Source organism: Pleurodeles waltl, chromosome 11 (genome assembly GCF_031143425.1).
Source record: "Pleurodeles waltl isolate 20211129_DDA chromosome 11, aPleWal1.hap1.20221129, whole genome shotgun sequence".
NCBI lineage: Eukaryota > Metazoa > Chordata > Amphibia > Caudata > Salamandridae > Pleurodeles > Pleurodeles waltl.
Window position 1 is genome coordinate 806,946,226 of NC_090450.1, and position 19,506 is coordinate 806,965,731.

The 19,506-nt window shown below is 44.9% G+C and overlaps 1 protein-coding gene across 2 annotated transcripts in view; it reads right to left on the reverse strand.

The window, feature by feature from the left end:
- The window catches only part of LOC138266144 (uncharacterized), a 149,185-nt gene that overhangs the window by 78,006 nt on the left and 51,673 nt on the right, over window positions 1–19,506 (reverse strand). For both annotated transcript variants that reach the window (XM_069214581.1, XM_069214580.1), the window contains exon 3: window positions 11,078–11,268. In XM_069214581.1, the coding sequence (XP_069070682.1) occupies window positions 11,078–11,268 (191 nt within the window). The remainder of the gene's footprint in view (window positions 1–11,077; window positions 11,269–19,506) is intronic.

The following is a 19,506-nucleotide window of genomic DNA, read 5'->3' on the forward strand; positions in this document are numbered from 1 at the left end:
CAGGTGCATTGTCCATATGCCTGTGGAAGGATGGAGCAGGGGCAGTTCAAGGTTGGACAGGGTGGCAATGTGGGACAGTGGGATGACTTCAGGGGGTATCTCATGCTGGCGGGGGTCTTGACATCCTACTCTGTCTTTTTTTGGGATCTCAGGCTCCTCTTGCGGGGTGGTTGTTCTTCAGCAGGAGGTGGGGTTCTGGTGGCCTGTCGTTGTGGTGGGGCCTCCTGTCCACTAGCGCCGGCGGAGGTGGTAGGCTGTTCCTGGTCCGGGCTAGTGACAGGGGCCCTGTGTGGTGCCACATGTTCCCGCAACGTGTCTTCTATCCGGTTGAGGGCCTGGACTATGCTCCCCATAGCGGTAGAGATGTTGGTGAGATGATTGGTGAACCCCATGTAGCGTTCCTCCTGCTGTGCCTGGATCTCCTGGAACCTGGCCAGTACCGTCGCCATCGTCTCTTGGGAGTGGTGGTAGGCTGCCATGATGGTGGTGAGGGCCTCTTGGAGAGTCGGTTCCCTGGGCCTCTCCTCCCCCCCCTGTCGCACAGCAGCCCTCCGAGTTGCCCTGTTTCCCCCGGCCTCTGTCCCCTGGACGGTGTGCCCACTACCACTGCCCCCAGGTCCCTGTTGTTGTTGGGGTGGTGGGTTAGCCTGGGTGCCCTGTAGTGGCAGACACACCGCTGATTGACCTGTCCTAGAGACAGAGGCATGGGCCCGCTGGGTGGGAGCTGTGCTGTTGTTCCCAGAGGGGGTTGGGTCTGCTGTGGCCTGTGTGTGGGGAACCGACTGTCCAGAGGTCCCCGATGGTCCGGGCTGGTCATCAGGTTCCAGGTCGACAGAGCTGCTGTCATCACTGGGGGCCTCTTCCGGGGGGGGGGATAGACATTTCTGGACCCTCCTGGCAGGTGTGTTGGCGTTCGGGTCCTGCATGGGGTAAGAGAGTATGGTTATTGTTTCTGTGTGTGCTATTGTGTGCGATTTATGGGTGCCCTTGTCCCCCAGTGCTGTCAATCCCTTGGGGGAGGTGTTGTGGGGGTGTTTGGGGGGGGGGTATGTGCAGTGGTCATGCTTAGGTGATGGGTGTCCATAGTTTGTGGTGGCATGCAGGGGTTGGTGTTGGGTGGGTTGTGCTGGAGAGACATTCTCAGGGAGGATGTGTGATGGGGGGTTGGGGGTGAGGGTGGTGGTGGGGGTTAGCATGCTGGGGTGGGGGGTGAAGTAGTTGAGATTGTACTTACCAGAGTCCATTCCTCCGTGTACTCCAGCGAGGCCATCAGGATGTAGGATGTTTAGTACCTCTTGCTCCCATGCTGTGAATTCGGGTGGAGTGGGTGGGGGTCCCCCGCCAGTCTTCTGCACTGCGATGTTGTGTCGCGAGACCATCGAGCGCACCTTTCCCCGTAAGTCGTTCCAGCGTTTGCGGATGTCGTCTTGATTTCTGGGATGCTGTCCCACCGCGTTGACCCTGTCCACGATCCGCTGCCATAGCTCCGCCTTCCTGGCTATAGTGGTGTGCTGCACCTGTGAGCCGAAGAGCTGGGGTTCGACTCTTATGATTTCCTCCACCATGACCCGGAGTTCTTGGTCCGAAAAGCGTGGGTGCCTTTGGGGTGCCATGGGGTGGTGTGGATGAGGTGTGGGGTGGTGTATATGGTGAAGAGTGTGTTGGTGTGTGGTGCTTTGTGCTTCTATGTGGTGTGTGTGATGGTGTAGTGTGCCTCTGTGTGATGTAGCTCTCTATTCTGTGATGTGTCTCTCTCTCCTTCGTCCCTGATCTTCGGTCGTAGGGGTTTGTGGGTGATGTGGGTGTGTGTTTTATAGTTGATTGGATGTGTGGGAGTGTTGTTTGTATGTGTGTCAGGCGTGTGTATTTCAAATTGTCCAATGTGGCTGTGTTTTGGAGCTGTGTGTGTATTTTGAGCGCGGCGGTGTGTACCGCCAATGGAATACCGCGTTGAAAGACCGCCGCGTGGATTCGTGGGTCAGAATGGCATGGGCGTGTTTGTGTTGGCGTGGCGGTGGAGGTTTGGTCATCTCCAGTTTTCCGCGGCCCGCTGATGAGGCGGCCTTCCTTGGATGTCGGGTTTTTGGCGGATTCACAGTTGGTGGTCAGAATGACCGTGGTGGTTTACCGCGGCCGCGGCGGTAGAATGGCGGACTTCTGACCGGCGGTAAGGGCCTTTTACCGCCAAGGTCAGAATGACCCCCTTAGTCTCCCCTGCGGTTCACTGGATGACAATACTGTCCTCAGACATTCTCCCCAGATGCCTCTCTACCACTCTCCAGTGGAACTACATTAGGAGGTCTCCCAAAAACCTGGGTCAGTCAATAGCAACTGGATTCATAATGACTGACTGATGCCTTTGCAGATGTAATCGGGGAGGGCACTGAAGACTGGCCTGGAATGCCGCCTCCGCCCTGTCTGCAACAATACTCTGGGAAGCGTTGAAGGCAACAGTCCGAGGGCACAATAATTATCCCTTTCACTTCCACAGGGATGAGGAAAAAGAAAGTATTGAGCTGAGAGCTGAACTCTTGAGCCTTGAAGCAACACTTCACCACAAAGGTGGGGAGGGGGTTCTCTGTCGTACAGACATGGTACAACTGGTGTCAAAAGGAGAGTTAATGGAGAAGGCCAAGAGGAGGTGGGTCTACTCTCAACACCGCTTATACAATATAACTCCTACTCTGGTTAGCACTTCATGACTTGGAGTACAGAGTGGTGGCATGAACCCAAGACCTCATAGGCACTGTGGCGACTACATCCACAGACGTTACCAAAGCATTCGCAGACTACTATAGCAGACTAAACATAGTGTTCCCCATCCCCATGGCGCAACATGAAAACCATATAATAAAAGATCCCCCTCTGGCAATACTATTCGGAAAGTAGTGTTTAGTGAGTTTATGAACTAAAGTTGAAGTTTTAGCCGTTTAAAAGTCTGCAAAACATACATTGTCTCTGAATGCCTAAAGGGATGTTTTCTTTCCCCACCAGTCAAGTGACCAAGTTTTGCTTGCTAACGAATAGTATAGTTGAAAACACTATACAATTTAGGTATAGTGTTTAACAGTGGATTTGAAAAGGGTATTCCTCAGGATGTGTGCTGCGGAGTCTTTCTGAAGTCCTCTGTCTTACTGATGTGTGTGGGTGCTCTCTACACATCAGGTGTACGAAGCACTCTTTCTTTGGATGACCTATGATCTAACAAGAAATATGGAAGTTCTAATATTTTGTTGCCCTAAACAACAGAGATCGCCTTTCATAAAAAAAGCTTAGGTAAATGTGCATAAGTGTGTGATTTTAACCTAAACTACGCAGTGATGCAAGCACAATTAAGAAATCCACCTTTCTGTATCTGTTTGGGCTGCAACTAAGCCAAAACGGATCAAGATGGGGGTTCCATCTAGCAAGCATATCAAGTTTTGCAAAATGCCACAAAATGTGTTTTCTGCCTTAGAAGAACCTTTTCCACTTTGCAGAATAACAACCTTTAGTAGCTGGCATGCTACCTTCCGAGAGAACACATCTTTGTTGTGGATTTTAGAACCCAGACTAAGCTATCAGCACAAATGCTGCTAAGTTAAGCAACTTGAAATCTTTGTGTCCAACTTCTCACAGGCGTACTGACAAAAGCTGTGGATCTTCTGACAATTTCTTGTACTGTGAAGGACATGAGGTGTGAGAACTATGGTACCCTTTCTCATGATGGTGCACATCGAATGAGGTAAAAAGGCTGCACAAATGTCTCGTACCAAATGATCCACTGAGACTTGAGTCTGGCTGGCAGTACCCAAAGACACAGCCTGGGAACTTTTTGTTTTAGTTGTAGCAGATGAATCTATCTGTAGAGACCCAGTTTTCAAAAACTGGTCTGAAGAACATCTTGCCTTAACTACCATGTGTGAATCACTCCAAACTCTTCACAGAGTGTGTCTACAATGCTGTAGTAGTCTCCTAGGAAGTGTTGGTCGACCAAGCGGACATTATTACTGATTGCCAATGCCAAATAGCTTGGTAGAAAGAGGATTAATTTTCTCCCCCCGAGGCAGAAGAAAGCTGTTGCACGGCCTGTGAAGATCTGCACCATCTTGCCCTGTATGTGGGGCTGGAAAGCCTTCAATGTCAGGCTAATCATCTGCAAGTCCGAGAGGCACATATTTTGAAGAATCATGTATTGTGGCCAGTACCCTCTGACCATCAAATCTCCCATATGTGCTTGCACACTGTTTGAGAGTCATCCATCTTGTGTGTTGCTTTGAAGCTGGATCTCTGATAGCCCTAATACACTCTGTGGCATCCTCTAGTGTATGCTGATCTTTAATGTTTGAGTCACAACTAGATCTTCACAGTCTCACAAACCTGTAACCACTGACTGCTGGACAACTTCTAGAGCCATCTCACGTAAACGTAAGCCTAAGGTACCAGGTTAATACAGGAGACACCATTCCCAGAAATTCTGTCACCATTTCCACTGTCAGATGCTGTTGGTACCTATTGACAGTTGCTCTGTGTGCAGTCTATGTTGCCCTTATGCTCTGACAATGGTGGTTTACTTTGAAAAAGCCCTCTGCTGTTTTTGCTTTTTTTTATTCCCTTCACTTCTTGGCTGAAAAGTTTGCACTATGAAATATCATTTTAACAATGTGGCTCTAAACATCTGGGAAGAAGACCATAATAAGGACATGGCCAGTCCAGTTTAACCTATTGGCTGTGTCAGAATAAAAAAGGACTTGAAATAGGTGTCAAATATCAGTTGCACTTTATGCTGCTGCATTTCTTGAAATGTTCACCACTATATCTTTGTTCTTACGGTGAACTGGCAAGTCACAACACTGTTGCTGCTTCAACGTCTGCTTCTTGCCCTCACTGAGGAGAGCATGGCTGCTAGTGATGCACAGGACTAACGACTGCTTATGAGGTAAGGCGATACTAGCAGAGACTAGCACCACAAGAGATCTGGCATCAGTGGGATTATTTGGTTCACACCAACTCCAGAGTACAAGTACAAAGTCTGTGTCCTTGTGACTATAATCAGCTGCCACCACTTGGCTATCTCCCTATTAGGCTGGTTTGAAGGAGACGTAGGAGCCCAAGACTATGAGTAGTGGTACTCTCTAGAAGCCCCTAATAACCAGCAGAGCAACACCTTCAATGCTTAATTTGAGCCTGTGGTTACCAGTGGGGGGCACCAACACTTATTTTTGTGGGCCGCACTTATTTTTCTGCATCAGGCAATTACTGCAAGCTGAAGACACATATGGGAAAGACGGAGCAAACAAAAACGGAATAGCCTCACAACGAGAGAAAGCAGAAAGCTGCAAGCGTGAGCTGAAGGGGCAGGGAGTGACTGTAAATGGATTAAAGAGGCCTGAGATGGTTTTAGGATTACGCTGCCTCAGTATTCTGTGCTCGCACATTTAATGTAGCGCCCACATGTTTTAGAGGAGAGCTTTCGGCACCGGAACATTTTAATTTACAAATTAACCACAGAACGCCTTACTGGGAAACATCAAACGAAATCTTAAAGTATCTTCAGTGAGCTCACAGACTGTTAAATTCACTCAGGGAAAATGAATGGCAATCCATAAAAGCTGAATAGAGTAGGATAGCACAGCGTTTCCAAACCATATGAGAAATTCTGTCCCTACACATCCTACTAGTGTGGCTTGGATGTATACCTATTCTTCCTTGTGCTGTTGATATATACATCTTCTAGTGTGCAGGAGTATGGAGCAGTATCAGTTTTTGGTATTGTTATTTCGCCTTGATTTCCATGGGCTTGGATATACCAATTTGCAATGATTCACCAGGACTCCGTTAGATTCCTTGTCACTACCGTGGTCGCTGTAATCGAGCAATCAGGCCTTACTCTAAGACGATGTTACTCAAAGTACGGCCCGCGGGCCGCCAGCGGCCCCACGGACCTATCTTGGCGGCCCGCGGACACGTCCGAGAAACGCCATATAATAATGGCCACAGTACATAAACATAGAAGAGGGCCGCGGGAGCATGCGCAATAGTGGCTACTTCGCGCATGCTCCCGCGGCCCTCCTCTATGTTTACCTACAGCGGCCATTAGTTATGCCGTTTCCATGACGATCCTGGCTAGTGGTGGGAAGCCAAAGCCCCTTAAAAGTTAGTGCTTGCAGCTAACTTTTACTGGGCTTTTTTGTCTGCTTCCTGTCACCGTCTCCACGTCTGCCGCCTGCCCGCCTGCCGTTGTACATTTGTGGCATCTTTACAGTGCTTTATTAAGGCAGGTAAGGCTCTTTGGTTATTTATTTATTTGTTTTTAATGTAGTGTGTGTGTTACTGGGGTAGGGGTGAGAGCAGATGGCGCAGTGTGTGTGCGCCGTGTGTGTGTTACTGGGGTAGGGGTGAGAGCAGATGGCGCTGTGTATGTGCGCTGTGTGTGTTACTGGGGTAGGGGTGAGAGCAGATGGCGCTGTGTGTGTGCGCTGTGTGTGTTACTGGGGTAGGGGTGAGAGCAGATGGCGCTGTGTGCAGATGGCGCTGTGTGTGTATGGCGCTGTGTGTGTTACTGGGGTAGGGGTGAGAGCAGAAGACGCTGTGTGCAGATGGCGCTGTGTGTGATACTGGGGTAGGGGTGAGAGCAGATGGGGCAGTGTGTGTGCGCTGTGTGTGTGTGTTACTGGGGTAGGGGTGAGAGCAGATGGCGCTGTGTGTGTTACTGGGGTAGGGGTGAGAGCAGAAGACGCTGTGTGCAGATGGCGCTGTGTGTGTATGGCGCTGTGTGTGTTACTGGGGTAGCGGTGAGAGCAGAAGACGCTGTGTGCAGATGGCGCTGTGTGTGATACTGGGGTAAGGGTGAGAGCAGATGGCGCAGTGTGTGTGTGCTGTGTGTGTTACTGGGGTAGGGGTGAGAGCAGATGGCGCTGTGTGTGTGCGCTGTGTGGGTTACTGGGGTAGGGGTGAGAGCAGATGGCGCTGTGTGCAGATGGCGCTGTGTGTGTTACTGGGGTAGGGGTGAGAACAGAAGATGCTGTGTGCAGATGGCGCTGTGTGTGATACTGGGGTAGGGGTGAGAGCAGATGGCGCAGTGTGTGTGCGCTGTGTGTGTGTTACTGGGGTAGGGGTGAGAGCAGATGGTGCAGTGTGTGTGCGCTGTGTGTGTGTTACTGGGGTAGGGGTGAGAGCAGATGGCGCAGTGTGTGTGCGCTGTGTGTGTGTTACTGGGGTAGGGGTGAGAGCAGATGGCGCTGTGTGCAGACGGCGCTGTGTGTGTTACTGGGGTAGGGGTGAGAGCAGATGGTGCTGTGTGTGTGCGCTGTGTGTGTTACTGGAGTAGGGGTGAGAGCAGGTGGCGCTGTGTGCAGATGGCACTGTGTGTGTGGGAACTGTGTGTGTTACTGGGGTAGGTTTGTAGTTATACCTGGATTCAAAATGCAGCATTGTTTAGCAATGTTTTGAAAAAGGGGGCGGGGTGGTTGTGCCCCCTATAAGCCCTGCCCCCCTCCCACCCCCGCTGTCACTTCAGTGCGGCCCTCGGTCGCAAACCATACTGCAATTTTGGCCCCGAGAAAAAGTTTGTGAGTACCCATGCTCTAAGACATGGTTAGGGTTTTGCGCTTAGATAAAATATAACACAGATGTCAAATAGAAAGCTATTAAAAATAAACATTTAGTCAGAGCAGTTTAGCACTAACAGTTGTCCAGACAGGATCACAAACATACCAAACATTACTTTATGGTGTCAAATAAGCAACTACAAGCCAGTTTTCTGAGCAATTTACCAAAATTAGGTTTCACTTAGAAAATTTAATTCCAGCACTGAACATAGAAGGAAATCACCAATTAAGTACCACAACTAGAAAAGTCAAGATGCGTGGAGGAGACAGGGCTCTTGCACGGGTTTGTGCATGTTAATGTTTTCAACGATCAACTGCTCCCATGGAATTTTCTTTAGCTCATGGTTAGTGCCTGTGGCTAATGGCTAAATTTCAGAGGCCAGTGCCTGGAAAACAGTCCAGTTTTTCTGATGCCCCCATGCCCCTCTGATACATATTTATGGGCATACATCTTAAAATGGTCTTGTTGTGGTTAGAAAATGTTTACACCACAAGGTCTTGGGATCCCAGTGGGAGACTAGCAACAGTGATCTCTACTGGGGAAAACTTAAAACCCCAATATACTGAGACTCCTCGGTCTTACTTTCACAGTTGGGTCACTAATAGCTTGGAGCTACAAAGAACCACACATGTGCCTCACATGCACAACTGTCTTTTTGTGTATTATTTACACAATTGATCTTTTTGTGTTACACTTATCAGTCCTATGAGATGCTGGGGAGCAAATCCAGTTGAATGCTGATGGACATTGGACAAGATCAGTAAAAATCTATTTGTCTAAAGTACCTATTTCGTGGTTTCATATTGTGCATCTGAGATACACCAGTACATTTGTCTGGATGCCCAATCATGCCTGGTCCCAATTCTGATCAGTGTTAGACCAAGACATGGGACTGAGTCAGCCATTATAGGATGGCGGGGTGAATGCTTGAGCATAGATGTGGAACATCTGGGCCCTTCTCTACTTGTTCTCAGTCTTTAATTCTTCATATCGATTCCCCTCCTGGACTGACTCCAAAGGATAGCCCATGCTCACATTTCTACATTGCAGTGTTTTTGAGCTTCTTGGAAAGTGCTTTCATTAGGTTATATTATACAACAATCTATTCCAATCAGTGCAGCAAGCATGGAGCTGAGCAGGTACCTCTACACCTGTATTTAGAAATCTTAATGGGTAGCGCAATGCACTTATATCCTGATTCACAGTATGAATCATTTCCCAATGTTGAGGTTTGGGAAAAGCCCCTAAAATGTACCACAGAATGGATATGTACATTTCTGTCAAAGAATGTTATCATGACCTTGGGTATACTGAACCACACACAGAGATGTTAAAATGCACCTCTCTCCTGATTTGCTGTATGAAGTGGTGTCTCAAGTGCCGAGATCTAGGTAGAGGTCATGTTGACACTGCAACAGTGATTTGCCTAGGCAGCTTCTGCTAGTGATGCATGATGTGTGTACAACATGCACCATTATTTCAATACTGCAACAGCTAAACAACTGCCACAACGCACATCTACCCTCAACACTAACCAAGTATTCAGGCACTCAAAATACAACTTGCTGCCGAATTGTAGGGTGGACTAAAGTCTCTGTACACAGATATCCACAAGGCCTCACAATGCACCTGAACCATGACTGGTCATCTTTTTACCGTTCAGAGGTTTGTAATGATTATATTGGACCTGGGACATTACAGCACCTTTTACCAGGTAGGGTTGGTGGGGGTTTTCCTTTCTTGCTCTTAAGCACCAAAAGGGATTTCCTTTCTCCCTGTGGGCCATATTTAAACTGATTTGGTTTGGCAGTAAATTGATGACATGACGGTGTCATTATATCCATTCTGCTCGATCAGTACTGGATCAATCTGCTATGACTATGGCAAGTAACCCCTGGGTGAAAGTTCTGCATTACAGATGATATTAACAAACTGACTATTGAGCCTACTTTCAAGTACTGTAGATGATAGGAAAGAATCCATCCAGCGCTACTGAAACATTGAGTGCTCTGAGTGCTTCAAGAAAATATATAAAATGTCCTCGATGGGTAGCTCAAGGAACTGAGCACATGCTTGAGGATTTATATGTGCTCAACGCATCCCCAATTTTTATTCCAAATAAATCCCAGTGTGGTTAAAGTTGCTGCTGTTGACGTCTATGTGTAGCTTGCAGGTCGCAAGTTTCAATCCATCTACCACTGCTAAGGTGTTAGTGTGCCGGATGCAGAGATACGTGTGTAGACTTATGTCTCAGGTTATAATCCTAGTTTATCTGCTGCTGAGACATGTTTGAGAAGTTATAGCCTAGGTATTGAGGTCACAATGTCTTGTATTTCTTAGTTGCCTGCAGGTTAAAGCTCAATAAAGATAACAATGATAGTGATACCCTTCTCTGGTGGATACTAGTATTTACCATTGGTATTTACCGCTGGTATCCCGGGCCCCTGGAGCTATGTAACTGGATAACAAAGGTAGTCTATTTGGGCACTTGCCTCTCAAGGGACAGCTGGGAGCAGTAGAAGTCAACTCCAGAAACTGGTAGTGGGCTATAAATGCAGACTTATCATGACAGTAAATACCAGTGATTCAGTGAGCAGTCAGAGATACCACTTCTAAATGTCCTTGGACCTCATTTAATGGTCACTATGCGGCCACCCAAAGGCTGGGGCAGTAGAGATACAGCCAGCTGAATCTATAGCTGTCTACTGTTTGTGTGGCATTTTCCTCTGAAGCACATCCTGACTCTACAATGGGAGATGCTTCAATGGTGGTAGTGGGGCTATACCTCCCCAAAGCATGGGTCCATCTTCAGGAATTAGAGAGTCAATCTCCCCCCACACTCCTTTATTACTTTTCAATTGTCATGCATTTATCTGCGGGGCTGACGAATAGTAAACACATTACTCAGTGACAGAAAACTACCTCTGTACTATAAGCCCCTCACAAAGAGCTCTGCAAACCACTCAGTGCAGTACACATACCACTTGCAACACAACCTTCTCACAGTGCACTGCACACATATCTTGCACTGATTGGAAAGCACCTCCCTCAAGGCACACTTTTCTTGTAGTCTGCCATGTATATTTCACAAAGCACTGCATGCACTCTCAGCATACTGCATCAACAATTCTTGTAATAGTCCCCAAAGTTTCTTCCGTCACAGCACATACAGCACTCACACTTCACATCCCACACAACATTCACTCTCATAGTAAACTGCACACATCAACTTCACAGACCACTGCTATTTATGAGCCGCGAACAGCACACCAGTTTAACACTACAGTGGACAGCCAACTACATGCTGCACTGCCCATGCATAGAAAATACCCATTAGACACGTGGAAGGAGGTACTCTCTCTCCTTTTTCTCTCTCTCTCGCTCTGATTTCTCTCCTAGTGCAAGGCACTCCCATCTCTAATGGTGCAATCACCTGAGTCATGGTGAGTGCACATCTGTTGTGTTGTACACTGCACACGCCTCTCACCTGGGTGACCTGGATCTGGAAGGTAGTGTGAGGGTTCCTGAAGTGGGTCTTGTAATGTTTGATGGCCTCGTCTCGACGGTTGAACCCATTGCGACAGCAATAGCAATGCCAATGTGCCCCTCTGAACTTCTTCTCCCCCTTGATGGAACCAACAATCTCACAGTAGTTGCAGCAGCGAATGACTTTTAAGCCTGTTAGAAGAAAAGAAGGAAGGGTCTGTCTACAAAAAACGGTGTTTCAGAAAATCTCACAGTAATTACAGCAGTGAACAGGTATGGGAAATTCGAGAACCCACCAGTTTTTTCTTTTACGTCTTTATCCTGGTGTCAGTAGTTTCACTGTGACCAAAACTATGCATGGCTACCACATCACTCCATGTCAACAGGCCAGCACGGTTCACTCCCAGGCATTTCTAGTATGCATTGTAGTGTTCAAGTGTGCTAGTCCAATTGACTAAGTAAGCAACAGAAGTAACCCAACACCCTAGGATAGTCACATGGATTAATTCATGGTTTCATAAGAAGAAACACGTTACTTAGCTGTAGCAATAGTCTTGAAGCTTGAACCTATGACTAAGTTCACATGCTGCACATTAGTACAACATTTATGGGTAGGGTCTTGAAAAAAGATGCTTATGTGAAATAAAGTATTTTACTTTGGGTAGAGTCAAAGTAGGAACCAGCGTGCCTCCTGAAGGTGCCAACCATAATCACAAGCCTCTATTCTTACTAAAAGACCAGCATTTTCAGATTTCTTTTTCCTGCCATCAGGCTCAGATGCATGTGTGTGTGTGTGTGTTCCTGGATTACCTCAAGAGTTGGCAAGAAGACCATCTCAAGAGCGCCAATCCTGATTTCCTTCCTATGACACTTGATGTCTTTGTCTTAGAGGTTCATTGTCAAAAGCCACATTATGTCTTCCCATTTGTTATGCTGAATCACAATGCATATTTGACAGGTGCTTTAAGCAACAGGGGAAGTGTTTTGAGTATGCCTGCAAAAAGATGACATAGTCCTTGTCCCTTCTGTAATACCTCTTCCTAGACACAGTAACTCACTTTGCTAACTTTAACCATGGTTTACTGCAATCTGCTTGGAAATCCTAAGTGCAGATTTTAACTACAACCTGGCCAGTAGCCTGCATGTATGTTATATTCTAATTAGCTTTATAGTGCTAGTTACAAGATAGTATCAATCCTGAGGCTACAACTGAAGATCACTGATGAACAGTACAAGAATTGAGAGGAGAGATCACAATAACAAAACTGTTTTAGAACCACTACTTGCGCTGTAGATATAAGGGCCTATATAAGTGATACTGTGGGAAGAGTGAGCAACACTGGAGGAAGACAATGAAGAACTAGCAATACTTTTCAAATGGTTCTTAAAGGTAGCTAGGATGGATAGCGCCAGAACCTTACTTGGAGCTCCACCCACCTCGAGCACAACATTATCTTACAAATTCTCTTCAATCTTGCTTTGACATGAATGGATCAGTGTGTGTGTTCAGTTTGAAGTCATGTTTTAGATAATAGGGAAGAGTCAGGGTGTATTGTAGGACTTATAAAGCATGTATCTACACCGAAGGTCCCCATGGGTTAGGTACTAATCAAGAGACATAAGTTGAGGCTTGTGACAAGGTAGGTAGTAGGCCTACCAGAATGCTGAATGAGTCGAAACTGCACTGAGAGACACTGGCAGAGATTTCCACCAAGAGTGTGACAACACTCTGAAGGCAAGTCTTACTGTGTGAATTTATGGAACGATACAGCACAGAAGATGTTTTGATCACTAAAGTAGAAAGCATTGGCATGTGTTAAAAAGTACCTTGAAGAGAGTACACTGTAGCACTGAAAGCAAGTGATGATCTTTCAGGCATGAAAAATATGGTTGATGTGTCTGAGGACCCCAGCCACCTGAACATCCGAATTTTAGGCTTGCTGAATTTTTTCAGCAATGTCGCAGGCATTCCAAAACGTTAGAGCACGGCCATGCTCTCAGCAAGCTGAAATGAATGGTCTAGTCACATAATATGGTGGTGAATAAGAATAAAAAGAATACTTATTTGGATACATTTCTGCTGAATTAAAGAAAGGCCCAAGTGCTAAACTCACCTACTGTATGGTATCAAAGAGTTCACTTTCCAGTTTGAAGCCCAAGAACCAATGTGAAGATTTCCAAAGGTCGACATAATTACCATGAGTTAGTCATATTTGTATTCTTGAATTTCAAGCATTCAAATATGCTAATGCTTGTACCTTAGAACCTTGAGGGTAAGTCTCAGCTTACCTCAAGACAGTGAAAGGTCGGTCAGAGTTGCAGGCAGGGCTCCAGATAAGGCCTTGAGTGGAATTATTTTACTCTCAGTTTTCAAAATTAGGAGTAACATTATTTTGTCTGGTGTTTTAAAAAATAAGCAATTCTCCTTCCTGAGGCATTCTTTTTAAACAGCTTACAATTTTAAAGCAGAATGGATTTTTAAACGAAGCACATTTATTTGATGGAACCATTGCTTTCTTCGCAGCTGAAAAGTTATTTCAATAAAATGACACATCTTATACTTTAAAGACCTTCTACAGATCAGTCAGCAAGGATAGTATATTGTCTTCCGGTAGCACATCACTGGTGATGCTACAGATCTGAACAACTTACGCGGACAGTACGAGTGGAAGAACGTGGGAATTTCTCCATTTCTGTTGCTCACTTGTTTTTCCTCCTTGGAGAGTAGCCCTGATTACAGAGAGTAAAACAAACCATTACAGTGCTACAGTGGTGAGCTGCTTGCATATGTAAGACCAAACTAATCCAGACTGCTTGGTCTTGAAGAAAGCTTGTAAAAGGCTCAATTAAACTGCTTAACTGCTTTTTCAGAGGGCATCAGGTCGAAACAAAATGTTTGCTTTGAAATTAGAAAAAGGGCACAAGTGGAACTACAAGCTTTACCTGGCAAGATATGTTCTTTAGGAAGAGGCTCATACGCGGAAAGATACAAACAATGGGTCATGATTAACTACCACCAGGTTTTCTTACTCAAATTACTAGTGTAAAAGGAGTGGAGGGATCCGAATGTGGATTGTGGCGTGACGTCAGGCCATATATAAAGAGACTACCTCGACCTGACAAGAGGGGTATGTCTGGATACTATCATAGTGAGGGAGACACTTTTCTCTTTTTCAAATCTTGGATAAAGAGTGGAGCTTTCCACACTAAAAGAAGCATTTATAAATTAGAGTGAGCAGCCCAAAACGATGTACTTACTTCCACTAAATAAAGTAGTCTGAACAGAAGCAAATACTATCCAGATGACCCAGGCCTTAGCTTGTAGTTCAGTCCCGAAAAAGCAAGTTGCTTACCTTAGGTAATACATTATCTGGTACAGACATAATCTAGCCACAGATTCCTTATCTGTGAATTCTCCCTGAGGCCCCAGACTGGATCCGGGATATTTTTCCCACAGTACATATGGTTGTCAAAGGAGGATGTTGTGCGACTCCATATCGACATCGGCCACGTGCTGTTGACGGAGTCCATATATTCCTCCCTCCCAAGGCACCTAGGTCAGTTTCTTCCATACCTAATTTGTACACCAAAAACGCAGAGCCACTTAAAGAAACTACCTATGGGAACAGTGTGCCAAAAGAGATATCTTTGTGTCAAATAATTTTGAAATTCCAATCAAGGAATTATATGTAAGTCATCCCTACAGCAGGCCTTACAGCCCTAAGGCAGTATGCAGATAAGCCCCTGCTATGTGTTTGAGGATTCTTAGACATAGTGAGTGAACAGGGAAGCCATTTTAAGTACATGGCTGGACACTGGTCACTATGAGTTCCACAGCTACATGATGGCTTCACTGAAAATAGGGATGTTTGGAATCAAACATCTCGTTGACACCAAAGAGATTCCAGTTCGCAGAGCTGCTCATATAAGGGGAGCCCCCGTCCTTAGAAAGCAGTTCACAGAGCGGGGAGGATGGGTGGGTCAATGAGGAATCTGGTCTAGATCCTGTCTCTAGCAGAAAATGTGTTACCGAAGGTAAGTAATTTGTTCATCTGATAGAGACATCTAGCCACAGATACTGTATCTTTGAATTAGTTACCAAAGTAATACTTTCCCTGGAGATGGGTCTGCAAACTGAATCTACTAAAAGTATCATTCTAGAACAAAACTAGTCTAGAGAAAGAGACCAGACGCTGTTAAGGATTTAGGTGCGTAATAATATCCTCCACACCATAAGAGCTGTGGAAAGAACCACAGGTATGTAAAGTCATTAAGACACTTAAAAGGATGGGACTAGTGTTACCCAGGACAGTATGACCAAATTGTGTCAGAGAAGAACCAACAATATGAACATAAAAACTACCTGATTACATAGTAGGATCAAAACAATGTTTGGCTAGCCCTTAAGGGACCAAAGTCAAGAGGCAATGCCACTGAATTAAAGAACTTTGCCATAGAAAGTAGTTTTTTTAGTCTAATACTCTGTGCAAAAACAGAGAGAAAAGGTGGGATCCAAAGACCCTGTACATTGCTCAAATAGAAATATGACGAAATGACAGCAATTATTGGTTCAGAACCAACTCTTGTACTAATAAAAGAACGTCAGAAGTAACACTGACACCAGAAATAATCTATAATGTTTAAGACACATAGAAGGAAAGCAAAATAATCACCTATCGACCGCCCAAAGACAATATCTATGTATAATGATATATACATATATATACACATATATATATATATATATGTGCAGCTAGTGTAGTAGTCAGCAAGATATTACTAAGATACTAGAATGGAAAGCGTGGATGACACCACATAACCCAATACATTAAAAGCTGCTGAAGCCTTTAAACCAATGTCAAGTGACTGAGAGATGTACAGTCAGGATTAGGAAATCATAAACGTGTAAAGAAAACAGCAGGACAACACACTGAAGGCATAAAACAGGTATTCAGCACCAAAATCCAACATTAAGTGATATCAGCCATAATAGGATCTGGCTGAAGTACAGAACAAAAGGTAAATACATAGTCCTCTAGGGACGAAACCCTACAAAGTGGAAGTCTGCTAATTAAAACAACGTAGTAAAAGATGAATCAACAGAAGGAGTTGCAACCTATAGAAGAGCAACAATTGTTGATTATAGGAACTAATGTTCCAACAGGAAATAGGAGACATTAAAATCACTGGAAGCGATGAGACGAGGACGCCTTCATCATATACTAATGTATGTGGGCATCTTCCAAAGGAAGTAAGGTACACAGCAAGTGGATACATTACAGCACTCGACAGTAAGAGGCAAAACACACCTAATCGTGCCATTATACCAATGTAGATGGGTCTCTTCCAAAGGACGAGAAGTATACAGCAAGAGGGTAAAATTATCTTATGAAGGAAGGAATTCAAATAATAACACCGGAACTACCTCAGAATGGCTAGAAATATTATAAAACTCTGTAAAATAGAGTGAAAGGAACTGTAATATTCAACAAACATGCTTAACCACCTGTTAATCACCGTGAGATGGAAAATAGCCATCCATTCGTGTTGCAATTTGAGAGTTTCATGCATGCAGAATTATGTCAAATATCTCCATTCTTTTTGTGGCCCACTAGCTCTATGTTGGAGACAGCACTGTCTACAAAAATCCACAAAGCCGATCACTGATCATGATTAGGTGGATTTCGTGTCAATCTCAGGTGCCCTGCTCTTATTTGTTGCTCCCCACCTTTTCTGTGTTGACTTTGCCCCCAGGACCTTCTTGGTGTCACTGTTGGTAGTCAGTCAGTCAATTAAACTTTATTTCAGCCAGACAGGCCATAAAAAGTCATTAAATACACAATACGCCTATTATCAATATCACAGAATTTAAAAAGTCAATTAGAAGATAAATAAGACATTCATGCATAAAAAAGAAACAGTTCAATAAAAAGACACATCATTTAAAACACCCGATTCACGTAATAAATATCATACCTCTAAAAATAGGTGCCAGTGTGTAAGAGATACAAACAGCACTCAGCTCACCCAATTAGAAAAACATTTGCCAACAAGTTTTCTGGTTTTCACAGCTGATAAGATAAAATAATACATAGCAACACATACCATATCCGTTTGTAACAACTGCAAATATAACATTGCTTCCTTACAGGATCTAATATTTAGTGCCATAAGAAGTGGGAATAAAAAGGCCCTTCTCTGCTCACAGTATAAATCACAAAATAAAACCAAATGCAGCTGTGACTGGGGCGTAACAGAATCACACGGACAAGACATTAGATCCCTGAGTGTGTGTGCATTGGAAGGATAAGGCACCAGAAAATGGTCTAAGCCCAACCAAAACCTCATCAAGTAGAATTTATAGTGTCGAGGAACACTTAACAAATATGGCTCAATTTTTAGAGTAGTACATAAAGGAAGGTATGCTGCCACCATATCCTTACCTAAATTACTACTCCATCTTTCTTCAGTAATCTGGCTGAGTAACTCATTCTTGGTCAATAAAATGTCTTGCTACTTATCGGCCCTGGGTTCATAAATAAGCCAGATCTATTTATACCGTCAAACATTTTCTTCAAGTACATTAACTATTAACACTTATGCACCCCTTCCAGTTTCAAACAATCTAAAATCAATGACGGCGTGAGAGCTGGTTCCTGTCTGGCCCATACTGACAGCTACAATAATACTGGGTCTAATCTAACTACATCTTCCAAAAAAGGAAGGCCAAGTTCTTCGAGGACAATAATAGCCGGTATACTACTGGGCAATGACAGCAAACTCTTCAAAAATGTGTTCTCACTAGTTTGCAAACATACGCACGATACGTGGCAATAGGAATAGGCCTGGCATTATAGACAATGATAATCGAGTTAAGTGGTGCAGAGCCTAGCTTAGAGATAAATTTACACAGAGATACAACCGCCTGCTCATACTGTGTGACCCTAGCTGCTTTAAGATAGTCCCATTCGCTATCACTATCAAAGGGTACTCCCAAATATGTTAATGCGGAGACACATTTAAGATGTGTGTCTCCAATATAAAAAGGAGGAATCCTGCTTCTGGGCCGTGGTATAAGATGTCGCTTTATTGGTAGGAAGACCCAACCACTGTTGGTAGACATTCGTCCTACTCCAGTATCTCAGGAAACAGAGCCACACTTAAACACCGGTTTGTTATATGTCAGTGATGCCTAGTGGTCACCGTAAAAACTAGAGCATAAGTGTGGAAGATACATCTACCTTGGCAGACACTGAAGACTACTTTAAACAAGCATTGGCAGTACCAATTAGCCTTGCTTGTACATAAAGGTAAGTGGGTCCACTAAACACTGCCTCTGCAAATGTGTAACATTAGCAACAATCTTCAACAAAGGCTACACATAAATACACAAGTAAAAGAACAGAGGCATAGGAGAAAACGTGACTGAACGTAAAATGAAGGTGATATATAAAAAATTAGGAGTCTGACCTGGCTAAACTGTGCCAGGTCTCGCTTTGTGATAACAAGGTTCTGGTGCACTGTAGCCGACTCTATACAGAGTGCACTCTCCAAGAGCTGTCTCTATAAGGACCAGGCTCTGTGGTGCTAGGACTAGTTCATCCAAGAGGCCTTTGCTTTACAAGTGATGTCCCTACATTTATGAGGCTCTGCTGTACCTACTTAGTATTTTGCTGGCTCTGTGGTCCCAAGAATGGTTCTTTACAGACCACAGTCCCTGAACCATGATTAGTTTTGACTGCATACATTGTTACACCAAGATTGGCTTTCCACCAGACTGTCATGTTGGTGTTTCTGTAGACCTGTCATTCTAGGTTAGTACTAATATGTGTCTGTTGTTACTGGGATTACCCCACCTCTAGCTCTGTATAGACCAGGTTCTTTTGTGCTATCTCTGTACTGTTCAAACCCCCCTGTATTGGACCTACACATACACCATGCTGGGGTATTGGTCTTGTCCTGCTGTAGCAGGCGTAGGTATTATTTAGGGTTTACTATACTAGGGCTGACCTGCTACTTGTTCTGCTTTGACCAGGCTCTCTCATACCATGACTTGCTCTGTATTGACAAGGCTCTCCTTTCCAATCGGACGGCTCTGCTGCACCAGGGCGTAGGCATCAGTGACATGTATTCTTGTCCCAGAACTGGTTCTGAACTGACCTGTTTTAGGGCCGCCTCTATATTACCCAGGCTCTGTTGTACCAGGGCTAGGTGTGTAGTAAGCAGGCTTTCTGTCGTATGGTCACCTTGTACTGGCTGGGAACTGATGCACCAAAGCAAGTGGTGAAATAACCATGGGCAGTCTGAACAAAGACCAGCTTCACCCCAACATCTGACCTGTGATCTTGAGCCTTGGGGAGTTAGATATCTAATTCAGACATGAACCATGGGGTAGGGTGACCTCTGAAGGTAACAAAAGCAGAAGGCATG